The sequence below is a fragment of the Ochotona curzoniae genome, unplaced genomic scaffold (genome assembly GCF_017591425.1).
Source record: "Ochotona curzoniae isolate NIBS_2020 unplaced genomic scaffold, NIBS_Ocur_1.0 scaffold_3208, whole genome shotgun sequence".
Classification (NCBI taxonomy): Eukaryota; Metazoa; Chordata; class Mammalia; order Lagomorpha; family Ochotonidae; genus Ochotona; species Ochotona curzoniae.
The window spans coordinates 59,016,779-59,030,384 of record NW_024467106.1 but is presented as its reverse complement, the minus strand read 5'-3'; the positions used below and the strand labels follow the sequence as shown (position 1 = coordinate 59,030,384).

Below are 13,606 nucleotides of genomic sequence, written 5' to 3'. Positions count from 1 at the left end.
GATGTGGCCCAGTAGGGCCTTGGAGAGCAGAGACCCAGCCCACCTGCCCACCCCGTGGGCCAGAGCAGGCCCCGACTCACCTGTGGCCTGGCAGAAGAGGTGGAAGGTCCCCAGCACGTGCACCTGCTGTGTCTGGTCACTCAGGAAGGGTGGCAGCAAGGTGACCCGCGTGTGGCTGGAGGGTCCCAGCCCTGAGGCTGGCCAGGGGCTCCGGGGAGAGGAAGGTGAGTCAGGACCCAGACAGGACAGAGAAGAGGAGCCAGGAGGAGGAAAGGGCTTAGGAGATGAGGCTGCGAGACAGAGAGGAAGAGAAAGGGTACTGAGGAGAGTCGTCAGGAATACAGCAGGGGACACGCACGGCAGGGGTGCAAGGCAGCGAGTGGGGGGTGGGGTGGAGAGGGGCTGCAGCGAATGGGGTGCAGGGCTCCCAAATGACGGCCCGCCCACTGCACAGGTACAACCTTGGCATTTATTTGTGTATTTTCTGAATATATACAACTCAAAGTAGAAAAATAAACACAAAGTAAATCTTATAAAACACACACACATGTTGACACCAACATGGTCGAATCCCATTCATGTTGGAAGATGAGAGCATCCAGGCAGACACAGTGACATCCACAGTTCACCGCGCCTCCTCCCGAGGGCTGGCCACGTGGCGGGGAGACGGGCACCACGACCCAACCGCCCACTGCAGCTTCCACCACGGCGGCAGGAGACGCCATCTGGCATGAGGCCATACGCACTCGCGCGTCACGGTGTTCTGGGCTCAGCTAGCTGCCAGCAACGGCCCCATCCTATGCCGCCTACTCTTCTTCCGGGCATGGACAGGCCAGCTGTGCTGGATGGGCAGTGGGCATGAGATGGCAGCAAGAGCAAGCAGACAACGTCCAGAGGGTGCGATACCATCGCGTGGCGGGGGGACAGGGTGACTGCCTGGGCCACGCGCAGCGGCCTCCTCCCCTCTGAGCTCGTCCAGCCAGCAGCCCCTCACTCAAAATCCGCCTCACAGATGTGAGCCAGCCACTCCCCTTCAAGAGAGTGAAAATAAGACAGAGAGGAAAAAAAAAAAAAAAAAAAGAGGGGGGAGGCAGAGCACAAAAAGAACACTGCCCCGGAAACGCTGCTGCCCTCAAGGAATGAAGGACAACCAAGGTGAGTGTTCCAGACGGTTCCGTGTCCGTCTCTGCAAGCAGGAATGTGTTTTGCCAAAGGAAGTTTATCCCTGAGACTCTTGAGCTAGCTAAGCCGGATTTTATCCCAACACAGAACAGAATCCAGAAGATGTGCATCTTCTAAACATGAAAACATCTGCTTCAGTAATTTAAAAAAAAAGTAACAACTGAAGAGATCAACACAATCTACGCAAAATCCTAAAAAAAAAAAAAAAAAAAACACAATCACATGAAGAAAAGGTCCGTGCCAATCTGGACAATGGGCTCGATAAGTTACCAATCTGATAAACTAAAATGTCATTTCCAATCTGGAATTAAATTATCTTTCAGTGGCTGCTGGGAGGCGGGGAAGCCGCAGGGGCACTCTTTTCAGCCGACGGGCTTGCAAACCATCTCTCCCCCAGACCGCTGAGCCCGCCACTTGCTCGGACCGCGGGCCACCAGACCAGGATGCGAAGCTTGCAGTTCTCCAACAGGACAAAGAGAGAAAAAGTCACAGGCTCAACCCAGGAGACAAACAGAAGACTGAGGTTTGCTGCACGATGACGAGAATCGGCTACGGAACGGGTGAAGACAGGAAGCTCCGCACACGGGCGCCGGCCAGCCGACACGGGGACGGGCCGCAGGGGCCACGTCAGTCGCCATCAGCATCCGAGTCGGCGAACTTCAACTCGCACTTGACGTCGAACGGCTTGTCCCTGGCCGAGAGGTCGTCGATCCTCTGGGAGTCCTCCCTGTCTGTGGGGACTTTGCTGGTGAGCGTGTCCTGCTCTGTCTCGTAGCCCGTGTCCAGGGCTGGCTTAGGGTGCTCCCCGTTTTGCTGTGAGAAGCTCCCCGGCTCCACCAGCGTTTCCTTCACGCTCTGTTCCAGGTCCGAGAAGTCCGACTTGGGCTTCTTCTTGCCCAGCAGCAGGGCCGAGCGGAACTTCAAGCACTGGCTGGGCAGGTAGCCCTGGTAGCAGTTGTAGGAGAAGAGGCAGAGGCAGAGGACGAAGAAGAAGAGGAAGAGGGCCATGAGCAGCCGGTTGTCACTGGACTTGAGATACATCGTCTTGGAGTGCAGCTGCGGCACTGTGTTGATGACGATCTTTGGTTCGCACGACGTGCTGCTGGTGGCTGCGGGTCTGGAAGGTGGAGTGGTGGTGGCCCCGGGAGAGGTGGCCCGCATGGCCAGGGTTGTCAGGGAGGGCCCCTGGGTGGCCGGCACCAACCCCTTGGTCCCAACCCTACTGCCCTCGGAGTGAGTCGTGGGCGAGGTGGGGGCCGTGGGCGTCCGTGGAAGCAGCTTCACCTCCAGCACGTGCTTCGCCACCACCTGGGAGACGGTCTTGTTCCGGACCCTCTCCTCCGACAGGCACTGGTACACCCCACTGTCTCCTTCCGACAGGTTGAAGATGAGCAGGTGTTTGCTGCCCACGAGGCCGTACTTGGGGCTCTCAGCCTTCAGCAAGCCGTCCTGGAATTTCCACACCACCTGGGCCAGGTTGGACTTGTGGGAGCATTTGAGCTCGGCCGTGCCACCGTGCTTGAAAAAATGCTGCCGGTGACTTTCTTTAACTTTATCTGGAACATCAAAATAAACGTGTACAGTGTCAACAGCCCCGCTCACCGAGCAGATTTCCCGTCAAAACACGTCACGACCCACAAGACGACACGAGAGGTTCACCTACTGGAACAAGATGGAATCTTCCAGAACAACTAAGGAGATCAAGACATGCGAGACTGACTGAAAGGCAAGGAAGAGTCGCGGGAGGGCAGCCGCAGGGACAAGGACACCAGAGGTGGCTCTGAGCAGTACACTTGATTCTCCCTGCCCCACCACCCCACCTTGTCTCCGGAGAAAACCGGCAGCTCAGGGTTCTGCTGGATCTGCATGAAACATTTCTGCTAGTGGCTAGGAGACGGCTGCTCTTTTCAGGGAGGGAGGGCACAGCTGGGGGGCACGTCGGGCCTGACTCCATCCTGTCCTGGGCTCACAGGCAGTGAGATGTGCCACATCCCAAGGAGAGCACCAGTACAGCTGAGGACCCCTTAGCTTGAATGCCCGGCCCCATAAGTGTGGGTTTCTTTGTGTGTGTGTGTGTGTGTGTGTTGTGAAACACACCAGTGTGTCTGCAATTGTGTATTGCATTGTGTATGCAGTGTCTTGGGAGGGGATTCCCATCAAAATGTAAAATGCATGGGTTTCCTCTACGCCTCCTACACAGAGCCCCACGGCGACTCCACGTAATATTTTAAGGCGTTTTTGTGTGTGAAATGGGTGGGATTTCCCACACTCGCAGTATCACCTGAGCCTTCAGAACGCATCTAATTGGAGGCATCGTGGATTTGGAGTTTTCCGATTAGGGATGCTCAGCCTGTGGAGCCAAGGGCTTCCTTCCTGCCCTTCCTAACCAGTTCAGTTTCATGTCACACGAGCCTCGAGCCAGCCAGAATGGAAAAAGACAGCACTTCTGGGCAGAGAGCATTGTGCAGGGGGCAGACGGGCCCCATGTGGCATCCGGCAGCTTCAGGGATGAAAGGGACAGAGAAAGACCACCCTCTGTCCCCACGGCAACCGACCTCTGTTCCACAAGGGCAAAGAAAAGGAAAACGCACACAAATGCCACAGCACCAAAGCAGCGCAGGAGGCCCCCAGCGTCGCCGCTCCCGAGGAGCAGGCACCTGCGCGGGCAGCCACTCACCCGGGCACGCCGCCACGTCACCGCTCATGTCCTGGATCAGGCTCCTGCAAAGCAACCGGCACACGTTACTCAGTGGCACACGTGTGGCACGCAGGCACGCGGCACGTCCCGCCTCTTACCTGCCGGGGGTCTCGGCCTGGGGCAGGGCCACGCAGGCGGCTGCGGGCAGGCTCCAGGCACAGTAGGGGTCCCGTGCCAGCACGCAGTCCTCACAGCTGCTGTGCTTCCCACAGAAGGCCAGGGGCGCCTGGACCACGCCCGAGTTGGAGCCGGCATAGACAAACCTCCTGCCCTGTGTGAGTGACGGAGAGAACAGAGCAGGGGGTCAGGTCAAGGTCACCGCCAATAGGGAGGCCCCAGAGCAACTTTGGCAGCCAGGCCTCCCTGACTCAGCATCATGGCCGGGCCATGGTGTTAAGGGAGGCCCCGAGACGGGAGTGCTGACGCCCCCCCAAAAGCAAAGCTAGCAGTGCGATTTCCACGCAGACCCTATCAGCCAGGCTGCTGCTCCCTGAGCCTTGCGTCCTCGGAGTGCGGCTCTGCGCCTGCTTACAAGGGTGGCTTAGGGCACACGGTCAGGAAGGCAACTGCCAGGCTCGCCAGAGGCACACTCAGAGCTGGAGGCAAAGCAGGCCCAGTGGCTCCCAGCTAGGCAAGTCACCAGTGCCAGCTGAAGGAAAGCGCCCACCGGCACCAGCATCGTGTCCGGCACACAAGCAATGGAGATGACCGACGCCATCCATCGACCCCGCCTACAAGGACCTGGAGCTCTACGACTCTATGTTTCCACTTTCCTCTGCCTGGGTCTGTTTGTGCCACTGTAGTAACACCCTACAAAAACCTCCCAGCTCACATCAAGATTCCCTTTTTCGGAGCCAGCGCTCTGACATAATAGGCTAACCTGCCTGTGGCACCAGCATCCCACTGGACGTGGCTGCCCTGCTTCCAATTCAGCTCCCTGTGAATGCTCCTTGGAGAGCAGCAGAGGGCCTAGGTGCTTGAGCCCCTGCACCCATGCGGGAGACATGGAAGAAGCTCCAGGCTCCTGGCTTTGGAGCATCCTAGCTCCAGCCATTGTAGCAATTTGTGCAGTGAATAGTAGATGGAAAATCTGTCGCTCCTTCTCTTTGCACTTCTGCTTTTCAAATAATAAATAAATCTTGAAAAGATTTCCATTCCTATGGATACACACTGAGGCATCTGCCGACAGAAGAATGGGTAAAGAAAATATACGGGCCCGGCGCGGTGGCGCAGTGGTTAAGGTCCTCGCCTTGCATGCCCCAGGATCCCATATGGGCACCGGTTCTAATCCCGGCAGCCCCGCTTCCCTTCTAGCTCCCTGCCTGTGGCCCTGGAAAGCAGTCGAGGGCGGCCCAACGCTTTGGGACCCTGCACCTACGCAGGAGACCCGGAAGAGGCTCCTGGCTTTGGATCGGCATAGCATCGGCCGTTGTGCTCACTTGGGGAGTGAATCATCGGATGGAAGACCTTCCTGTCTTTCTCTCCTCTCTGTATATCCGCCTTTCCAATAAAAAAAAAAAGAAAAGAAAATATACGTACTCCCCACGGGCTATCATCCAGCCATACAAAAGGGGAAATGCTGACACAACGAACTTTAGTGCATCTGTTCTATGTGCCCAAAGAAGGCAAAACAATGTCTGAGCGAGAACCTACCCACCCACGCTCACAAAAGGTGGGAGCAAACCCTGGTGCTCCCTCACTGATGGTCTCATACGAAGGGCATCACCCAGCCTTAGCCAGGAAGGGAATTCTGACTCCCGCCACAACATGGGGAAGCTGGAGAAGGCACAAAAGGATAAACGCTGTGTGATCCCACTCTCATGAGGGTCTGAGAAAAATCAAACCCACAGGGGAAGGGAAGGGCAGCCCCAGTGCCTGGGTGCAGGGAGCGGGCAGTAGTCTTCCATGGGGATGGTTTCAGTTCGGGAAGAAAAGGGACAGTGGGAATGCCACTGATTGTCCACTGGCACGTGGCCAAGAGGAGGACAGGTATGGTTGGCCTAGTGAAGGGTGGAACCTGCCATTTCTCTACTGCCTGCCAGCCAGCAACGGGGTGCTATTTATTTTTGACCCCGAGATTGGTTCCCAGCCCCTCTCAGAGCGCTGAGACGCCCACGCACCCACAGGCCTGGCTCCCTCCCCTCCATCCTTGCACCAGCCAGCCACTCTACCTCCTTCGACGACAGCAGCAGGGTCTGCACAGGCTGGAGGTCCTGGAAGAGCTGCGTCTCCTCAACAATATGTACTTCACTGTCCAGGCTGACGGCTTTGTGCAGGGCACCCCGGTCTGCAAGGGCAAGGTCACAGGTCAGCCACGGATCCCAGCCACTGCAGCAAAGCTCACCTCATCTACACTCCCACAGGCAGGTGACAGCTGGGCACCTCCCAGGACAGGCAGGAACTGGGCAGCCCTGGAGCTGGCTCCTGGGTAGGCAATTCCGCCAGCAGGGCCTGCACTCAAACGCTCTGCTGCCGCCACAGGCATTGCTGCCCCGGCTTCCTGTCAGTGGAGACTCCAGCCCAGTGCAGCTGCAGGGAGAGCTGAGAGCCACAGGCACAGCGGCTGTGCAACACACAGGTGTGCGGCACACACCCTGGTGCACTGCGAGGCAGAGGCCAGGCTGGCCTGCAGAGGTGAGCTGGGTCTCCCCACCTGCTCACTCGAGGACACATGCAGGCCGTGACCGTGGAGCCCGGGAGTTCCTCACCTGTGCTGAGGAACATGACGTCATAGACGGTGCCGTCAAGCGCCTTCGTCCTGTCCACCACAATTTGGGTGTAGCTCACGTCCTTCTTGATCAAGCGGGGCCTGCCGTCGATGGGGGTCACGGAGTCATCCATCAAGGGGTGGTCTTTGACGAACTGCAGCGTTTTGTCAGGGAGATTCAGGGAGCTGGTATAGTTGGCTGCCCGTGCCTCCCCATCGATGCACTGTGGAGGGGGCAGGGTCATGGGGTGAGGCCAGCTGCACCTGGCACCACGCTGCCGACTGCCAGAGCTCAGTGTGGGCGTGAGGCTGGAGGCCATGGGCTGGGCCCTTCCCAGCAACCACCACGCCCACAAGATGTTACCATGCTTCCGGAAATGTCCCTCAGCAAGGATATCCGTCTAGACCCAAAGCAGCCTGCCAAGCTTTGAAACGTAAAAATCAAGCACTTGTCAGCTTTCGTGCGAGACAAATGCTCTCTGCCCCAAGAAACAGCTCCATTCTATAGAGCACAAGGATAAAGAACAGGGCAGACACCGCTTCTGCCCAGGTTCAGGGTCAGTTGTATTGAACAGACCACATAGGAGGAATGGCCACATGTTGGGGGTTGATCTAAACACCAGGCCCCCCAGGGTGGAGTGGACCTCAGGACCAAGCCACCTGCTACCCATTCACCATGTGGGGAACAAGTGGGGGCAGTCAGAGCAGCCCAGCAGTGTGTACCAATTTCCCCATAAATTCACGCTGATTGAGGAGGAGATGTGAGACCCAAAGAACATCTCCCAAGAGTAGAGGCCTTTGTCAAGAAACCAAGTCTCCATGCAGAAAGCAGGAGCTAAGAACAGACGGAGTGGCATCGGGCAAGGTGGCCCCTGTACACCCAGCCCTGTCCAATCGGAAGCGGACAGGCTATTGCCATCTGATGCAAGCTAAGGTACAAAGTTTCAGAACCATGGCAGAAGGAAATGAAAAAGCGAGCTGCACTCTTGGCTCCCTGGGACCTGGCCCGGGTCTCATGCCCAGGACCTTAAGCCTTGAACAGGAAGAGATATCCCTGGCCCTGCGCACCCCATGCCACAGCTCACCGCTCCAGGCCGCGGCGTGGGCACGGGGCCGTTGTAGCGCACCCACTTGGTGTGTGACTGTTCCACCGTGGCGCTCTGCATGTACTTGCCGCGGGCGAAGACCTCCTCTGCCGTGGACAGGTTGTAGGCGCACACGGCCGACAGCCCCACGTTGTTCCTAGGATGGGGGGAACAGAGAGGCCACTTGATTGCCTGCAGAGCAGCGTGGGCAAAGGGAGAGCCACCCGGCCAGCCACCTGCCCTGGGCACTCACAGCTGCGGGGTGAGCAATGCGTAGAACACTGCTTCCCTGAGGCCGGGGGCCCGCAGCACAAAGATGTCCCGCAGCACGTTGAAGATCAGGCCGCTGTCTGGCCGGGAGCAGGTCAACCTGGCCTTCACAAAGGAGGTCCACTTCTTCTGGAGGGTCCTCAGGCCGCCCTGGTCACCCTGAAACCACAGCAACAGTGTGGGTGCTCGGCGGGGGAAAGGGCACAGACCCCTGCCATCAGCACTAGGCAGTTCTGTGCACGGCACAGCCCTGCCAAGTGAAAGTGGTAGCAGAGGGCCCGGCGCAACAGCGTAGCGGTTAAAGTCCTCGCCTTGAACACGCCAGGATCCCGTATGGTCGCAGGTTCTAATTCCGGCAGCCCCGCTTCCCATCCAGCTCCCTGCTTGTGGCCTTGGAAAGCAGTTGAGGACGGCCCAAGACTTTGGGACCCTAAACCCATGTGGGAGAACCAGAAGAAGCTCCTGGCTCCTGTCTGAATTGGCTCAGCTCCAGCCATTGAGGCTGCTTGGGGAGTGAACCATCTGACGGAAGATCTTCCTCTGTCTCTCCTCCTCTTTGTATATCTGACTTTGTCATAAAAGTAAAGAAATCTTAAAAGAAAAAAAAAGGAAGTAGTAGCAGAGCCACTTGTAGTGTCAGCATCCCATACAGGTGCCCAGTTGCATCCAGGATACCCCGCTTCAGATCCAGCCCCCTGCTCATGTGCCTGGGAGGGCAGTGGAGGACGGCCCAAGTGCCTGGGCCTCTACAACCACATGGGAGACCTGGAGGGGGCTCCAGGCTCCTGGCTTCAACCGGCTTTAGATGCAGTTGTTACGGCCACTTAGGAAGTAAGGCAGCTGATAGAAGATCTCTTTCTCTTCTCCTAACTCTAGCTTTCAAATAAACAAAATAAATAAATAAATCTTTTTTTGTTGTTTGTTTTTTTAAAGAATACAATGCAAAACTGATCAGAATACCCTGCACCCAAAACTCATCAGCGACATGCTGGTCCCTTTTCTGGTGGGGCTCCCCCGAACCCGTCAGTGAATGAGTTACAGGCCAGGGGCGGTGTGGGTAGCAGGTGCCCCCCAGTGCAGAGGGTATCCGCACTGAACCTGCCCCCTGGCGAAGGCGCGGATGCCCCTGATGGGGGAAGAAGCCCTCCCCTCCAGCGGCACTCCCCAGCATCTCCGTGGCAGGAGCTGACTACGCTGCTCATCAGCGCTGTTAGGGGAGAAACGATTACAGACGCACAGGACGTCGCCAGGTCTGCAGAGTGGTACGGGCAACCCCCACCATGGCTCTGCTGCACGCTGTGGTTTTAGCTGCCCATGGGCAAGCCTGGTCTGAAAATGTGGGTGTTTTGCTACACTCACACAGCTCACACACTGAACTGCGCCATTTCCTAATGCCAGCACACAGGCTGGCATGTTGCCACCACTGTTCTATTACTGTTCATCTCCTGTGCGCCTGGATTTCCAGGTAAACGACATGGTCCACACAGGAAAAGATAGAGCGGACACAGGTTTCAGTGGTATCCTTGGTTTTAAACATCTGGGAGGGTCTTGGGACTCACCCACCTGGAGCACAGAAGCAAGGGCATTTGAATGCAGAAGGTAAAATTGAAGAGTTTTGAGTGCAAGGAAAACATACTCCTCCTCAACTTGACAATGAGATCACAGACACCAAAGTCTCTCTCTCAGAGAAGGAGCTTGCTTCTTCCCTAGCTCTCAGCAAGAGTGGTTCTAGCATTGCCCATCTTGTTCACCAACGCTCTTGAGAACCCTGCCCGGTGTTCGGTCAAAATCAAGGTCAGGTAGATCTTACGCCAGCTTTCTGATGGACACACAGCCAGCGGGGGCACTGAGTCCCACTGACCAGCACTGGGTGTGGCAGAGCCAGCCAGAGGTCCCTCTGGCCGAAGGGACCTACACAGGAGCAAAGTGACATGCTAGCCACAGGCCGGAAGTGGTCAGCTTCTCAGGCGAGCACTCACCTTGCACACTCTCGCTATCCGTGGGACCAGCAGCTTGAAGATGAACTCGTACTCCACAGACACCTCCGTGAAAAAGAAGTAGACCCTGTCGTCCTCCACCTCGGCGCCCTCATGGCGTTTCCTGATCACGTCGGCAAAGACAAAGCTGGGCTCTGCAGAGAGGACACGAGGTGCCACGTCATCGGCCCTGTGTGGCATCCTCTGCTCCCAGTGTCACGGGCTGGCAGGCACAGCCGCACGGGCTGGGACCTCTGCCTCCAGGTGTGTCCAGGGCACCATCTAGACTCCAGCTCCAGCACCTGACACTGCCTGTGCCACTGTCCGCACCCTCTGAGAGGTGCGCCCCGAGGGTGACCCCACAGTGCACCCAAAGAACCCCACTGGGGCTTTCCTGCTGGTGGGCTATCTGGACACATCAAGGAAGCCAGACAGCACTGGCCTGTGAGTTGCATGTTCTCTGGTTTAAACCACACATGCCTCAAACAAGCGCCTACCTGGGGCCCAGGCACCGGAGACCCTGGCTCCCTGGTTGCCCCACTTGGAGAAGCAGCTGGTCGTCCCCAGCTCTGGCTTCAAAGGCCAGGACCCCTCTGCCCAGCGCCCCCAAGAAAAGCTCCATTGTCTGAACCCTGAAATCAGGCAGCAGTCTGAGCACACACTGCCTGGTGGAAACCAGGCGCCAGGTCCAGTCCGAGCAGACAGGCACAAGGGCTCCTGGCTTTTCTGCCAGGGAGCACACACAGCCCAGTCAGTTTGCCATTTCCCATCAGACTCTGGCTCTTACCTGAGTCTCCCAAATGCAATCTGTTTTCAGGCCAGGGTATTCCAACAGACTTACAGTTAGCAGAGAACAAACCAGGCCAGACAGGGTTCGGGACCCGTCCCAGTGCAGAGCTGGGCCGGCCCAGGGAAGTAGGGGAACTCAACACGGGGGCCTGTGAGTGAGGCTGTGCGTGCCTTCCTGTGGGCTGCTCTGCTCTTACCATTCAGCCAGGGGATGGCGTACTCTGTCCTCAGGGGGCTGTGAGAGAAGGTCCGGGAGATGATGGGCTCGCTCCCCAGGAAGTTATACGATGTCCCGGAATACAGCTCTCCATCTGCGGTGGCGGGGGGCATGCGGGAAAGGGATCGACCGATCGTGAGGATACACACTCAACATGAGGATGCACTTCTTCAGAACCGCATTAAGCATCCCCAGGGGCAGGGGGAGGAGGGAGAGCCCTCCCCTGCTCCTTCCCCACTCCAGTGTCTGCCGCTATTCTCCCACGTGCTCATTTCCTGCTCCACAGACAACTGCATTTTCAGAGCCAAGAGGCAACCACAAAAACACAGGCAGTAACTCCTGCTCCCACGACAATGGCAACACACACGGGGGCTCCCCGATCTGCAGCTAGGACCACGTCCTGATCAACCCACCGCAGGCTGACGACGCACGGAACTCATGCTGACCGCCAGCCAGGTGCGCTGGCCCCACCCATCCACCTGCACAAGCTCAGGACACTCCCCTCAGCCCACAGTCGGCCTAAGCTACGCCACACAAAGCCGGTTTTATACTAAGTGCTGAACATCTTCGTGTCATTTACTGAGCACAGGTCTGTGAATAAGTTCATGGGAAAGCAACTTGAGCTAAAAGGTAACTATTAACATGTCAGTTTTTGAAGCCTGTGTGAGGGGTCTGCAAGAGGCTCCCCCAAATCTTTATGATGAGATCTACTCATGGGCTGCAAAACCTTCTGGCACCCGGATAAAGTGGCCTTCACATTAGCCTTTCTACAGAAACTCTGCGGCATCCTCCTGCTGTACTCAGAGTGCGAAGTACAACCCTGCGCAGGAGGGACCTTTGAGAGCACCACAAAGTCAACAACAGAGGGTCCTGGCCCGCTGGCTGGCATGCACCAGCCCAAGACAGGTGGGCAGTGACACCACTGCATGGCTCCCTCTGCCACAGGAACAGCGGCCCCACAGGCCAGAGCCACGAGGAAACACTGGGCACCCCCCACAGTGACCAAGTTGCCTGTCCTTCTGAACCATCAACCCCAGAGTGCCCGTCAAGGCCCTCTGCAGGGTCACACATGCCTCTAGTGAAGACGGCCAATGTCACAGCCACTGAATGGCCGGAGGGGCTTGGGGTGGGGGTGGGGCAGCAGGACTCACCGACCATGACGGAGGTGTAGCTGTGGGCTGGGTCGAAAGGACACCTTCCTTTGCCATCCTCATTTCTCCCCAGAAACTGGAAAGATGTTAAGCTCTACAATTCAAAGAATAAGAAAGTACATGCTAAACTGTCTGGACCTCCACAGCAGCTGAAACCTAGCCACGGCTCCATTCTTGGAAGACCACATGGCTGAACCAAAGGATTGAGTCACAAGGGTCCCGCCCCCAGAGCTGAGCCTCGCACCACTCAATCACCTGGACACCCGAGCCAAGCTACTCGAGACCTCAGAGCCTCAGCTGAGCTGGCCTGTCTGTAAAATGGGTATGACATTGCTCATGGCTTTAGAAAGTAGCCAGGGAAAATGAAATACAGGCTAAGCTCGAGGCAGAAGTGATCAGCAGCCCACATTCAATGTCAATAGTGATGGTGTTCAAGGCGGCACAGAGAGCCATGGCAGCCTACACACATGACACAAAAACAGAAGCAGAGAACAGCACTAATGTCTCTCTCCCAGACCCAGCAGGACACACTCCAAAGGGAGCTGGGATCTGACCAGGGCAGGCATCTGGACCAGTGGGCATGATACCAGTTAAGATGCCCACGTTGTACACCAGAGGGTCTGGGCTTGACTTCCCACTAGTGCAGCCCCTGGGGCTGCCACAGGGGTGGTACAGTGCCCCCTAAGCGGAAGACGTGGCCTGAGCTACTGGCTCCTAGTCAGTTCCTGGCCCACTGTGGGCATCTGGGGAGTGAGCCCGGAGATGGACCATTCATACCAGACACAGATGTCAGCCTGCCAGGCCAGGGACCTTGAGCTCGGGGACAGTCCCCTGTGTCGTGCTCAAAAGGCTATGCGGCAGGGGAGGTCTCCCGGGGAAGTCTAAACAGGCCTGGAGAGTGGATGATACTGGGGAGTCAGGGTCCTTCTGCTTAGACAAAAGGATGAAACTGGAGTTGTGCAGGCAAAGGTTCTTTGCGGAGCCTCGGTGAGCCACACGTGTGTATACACACATGTACACATGAGCTGCCTGCACAAACACACGCATTTCCAACCAGCTATACCACGAGTGACGGGGTGTTGGGAGGAAATTACAGCTCCAAAGTTACTATCCTCCAACCTCCCCGGCTGACCTATCTATGGGATCTAAGTATACAAAGTAGTACTTGAACGATCCAATCCCCCAGTCAGGAAATCCTTGGATAAGCAGAACTTTTCCAGGAGGCCTGCACTCAGCTTCCAAGTTCATGTTCAGCCTCGTCACTTGCCTGGACTCAAGGCTGGGTGAGATTTTAAAACATCAATGAACATAGGGCATTAGCAAGCTCAGGTTTCTCACCACGGCCTTTTTTTCCCCGTTGGTCAGGTGCTCACGAACTCCTGGGAGGGTCATTACCAAATGCGCTCGGTTCTCAGGCCTGCCCACACTGACCTGGCATGCCCCTTTCTCCTGGTGAACCATTCATTAGACTGACTGCCAGGCCCTTCTCTCGGGAGATTTCTCTCTGCATCTGAGTACAGAGGAACGTCCT

The 13,606-nt window shown here is 56.9% G+C and overlaps 1 protein-coding gene across 6 annotated transcripts in view; it reads right to left on the bottom strand.

Moving 5' to 3' along the window:
- The window catches only part of SEMA4D (semaphorin 4D), a 109,256-nt gene that overhangs the window by 11,760 nt on the left and 83,890 nt on the right, over nucleotides 1-13,606 (bottom strand). For 5 of the 6 annotated variants that reach the window (XM_040963773.1, XM_040963774.1, XM_040963775.1 and 2 more), the window contains 10 exons: nucleotides 12,076-12,169; nucleotides 10,905-11,018; nucleotides 9,922-10,073; nucleotides 7,926-8,101; nucleotides 7,673-7,829; nucleotides 6,589-6,811; nucleotides 6,052-6,167; nucleotides 3,979-4,151; nucleotides 3,860-3,903; nucleotides 560-2,738 (listed from right to left, as the gene is read on the bottom strand). In XM_040963773.1, the coding sequence (XP_040819707.1) occupies nucleotides 1,810-2,738; nucleotides 3,860-3,903; nucleotides 3,979-4,151; nucleotides 6,052-6,167; nucleotides 6,589-6,811; nucleotides 7,673-7,829; nucleotides 7,926-8,101; nucleotides 9,922-10,073; nucleotides 10,905-11,018; nucleotides 12,076-12,169 (2,178 nt within the window). In that variant the 3' untranslated portion in view covers nucleotides 560-1,809. Of the gene's footprint in view, nucleotides 1-559; nucleotides 2,739-3,859; nucleotides 3,904-3,978; nucleotides 4,152-6,051; nucleotides 6,168-6,588; nucleotides 6,812-7,672; nucleotides 7,830-7,925; nucleotides 8,102-9,921; nucleotides 10,074-10,904; nucleotides 11,019-12,075; nucleotides 12,170-13,606 lie in introns of those variants that run through there. The other variant, XM_040963778.1, reaches the window with a different exon arrangement.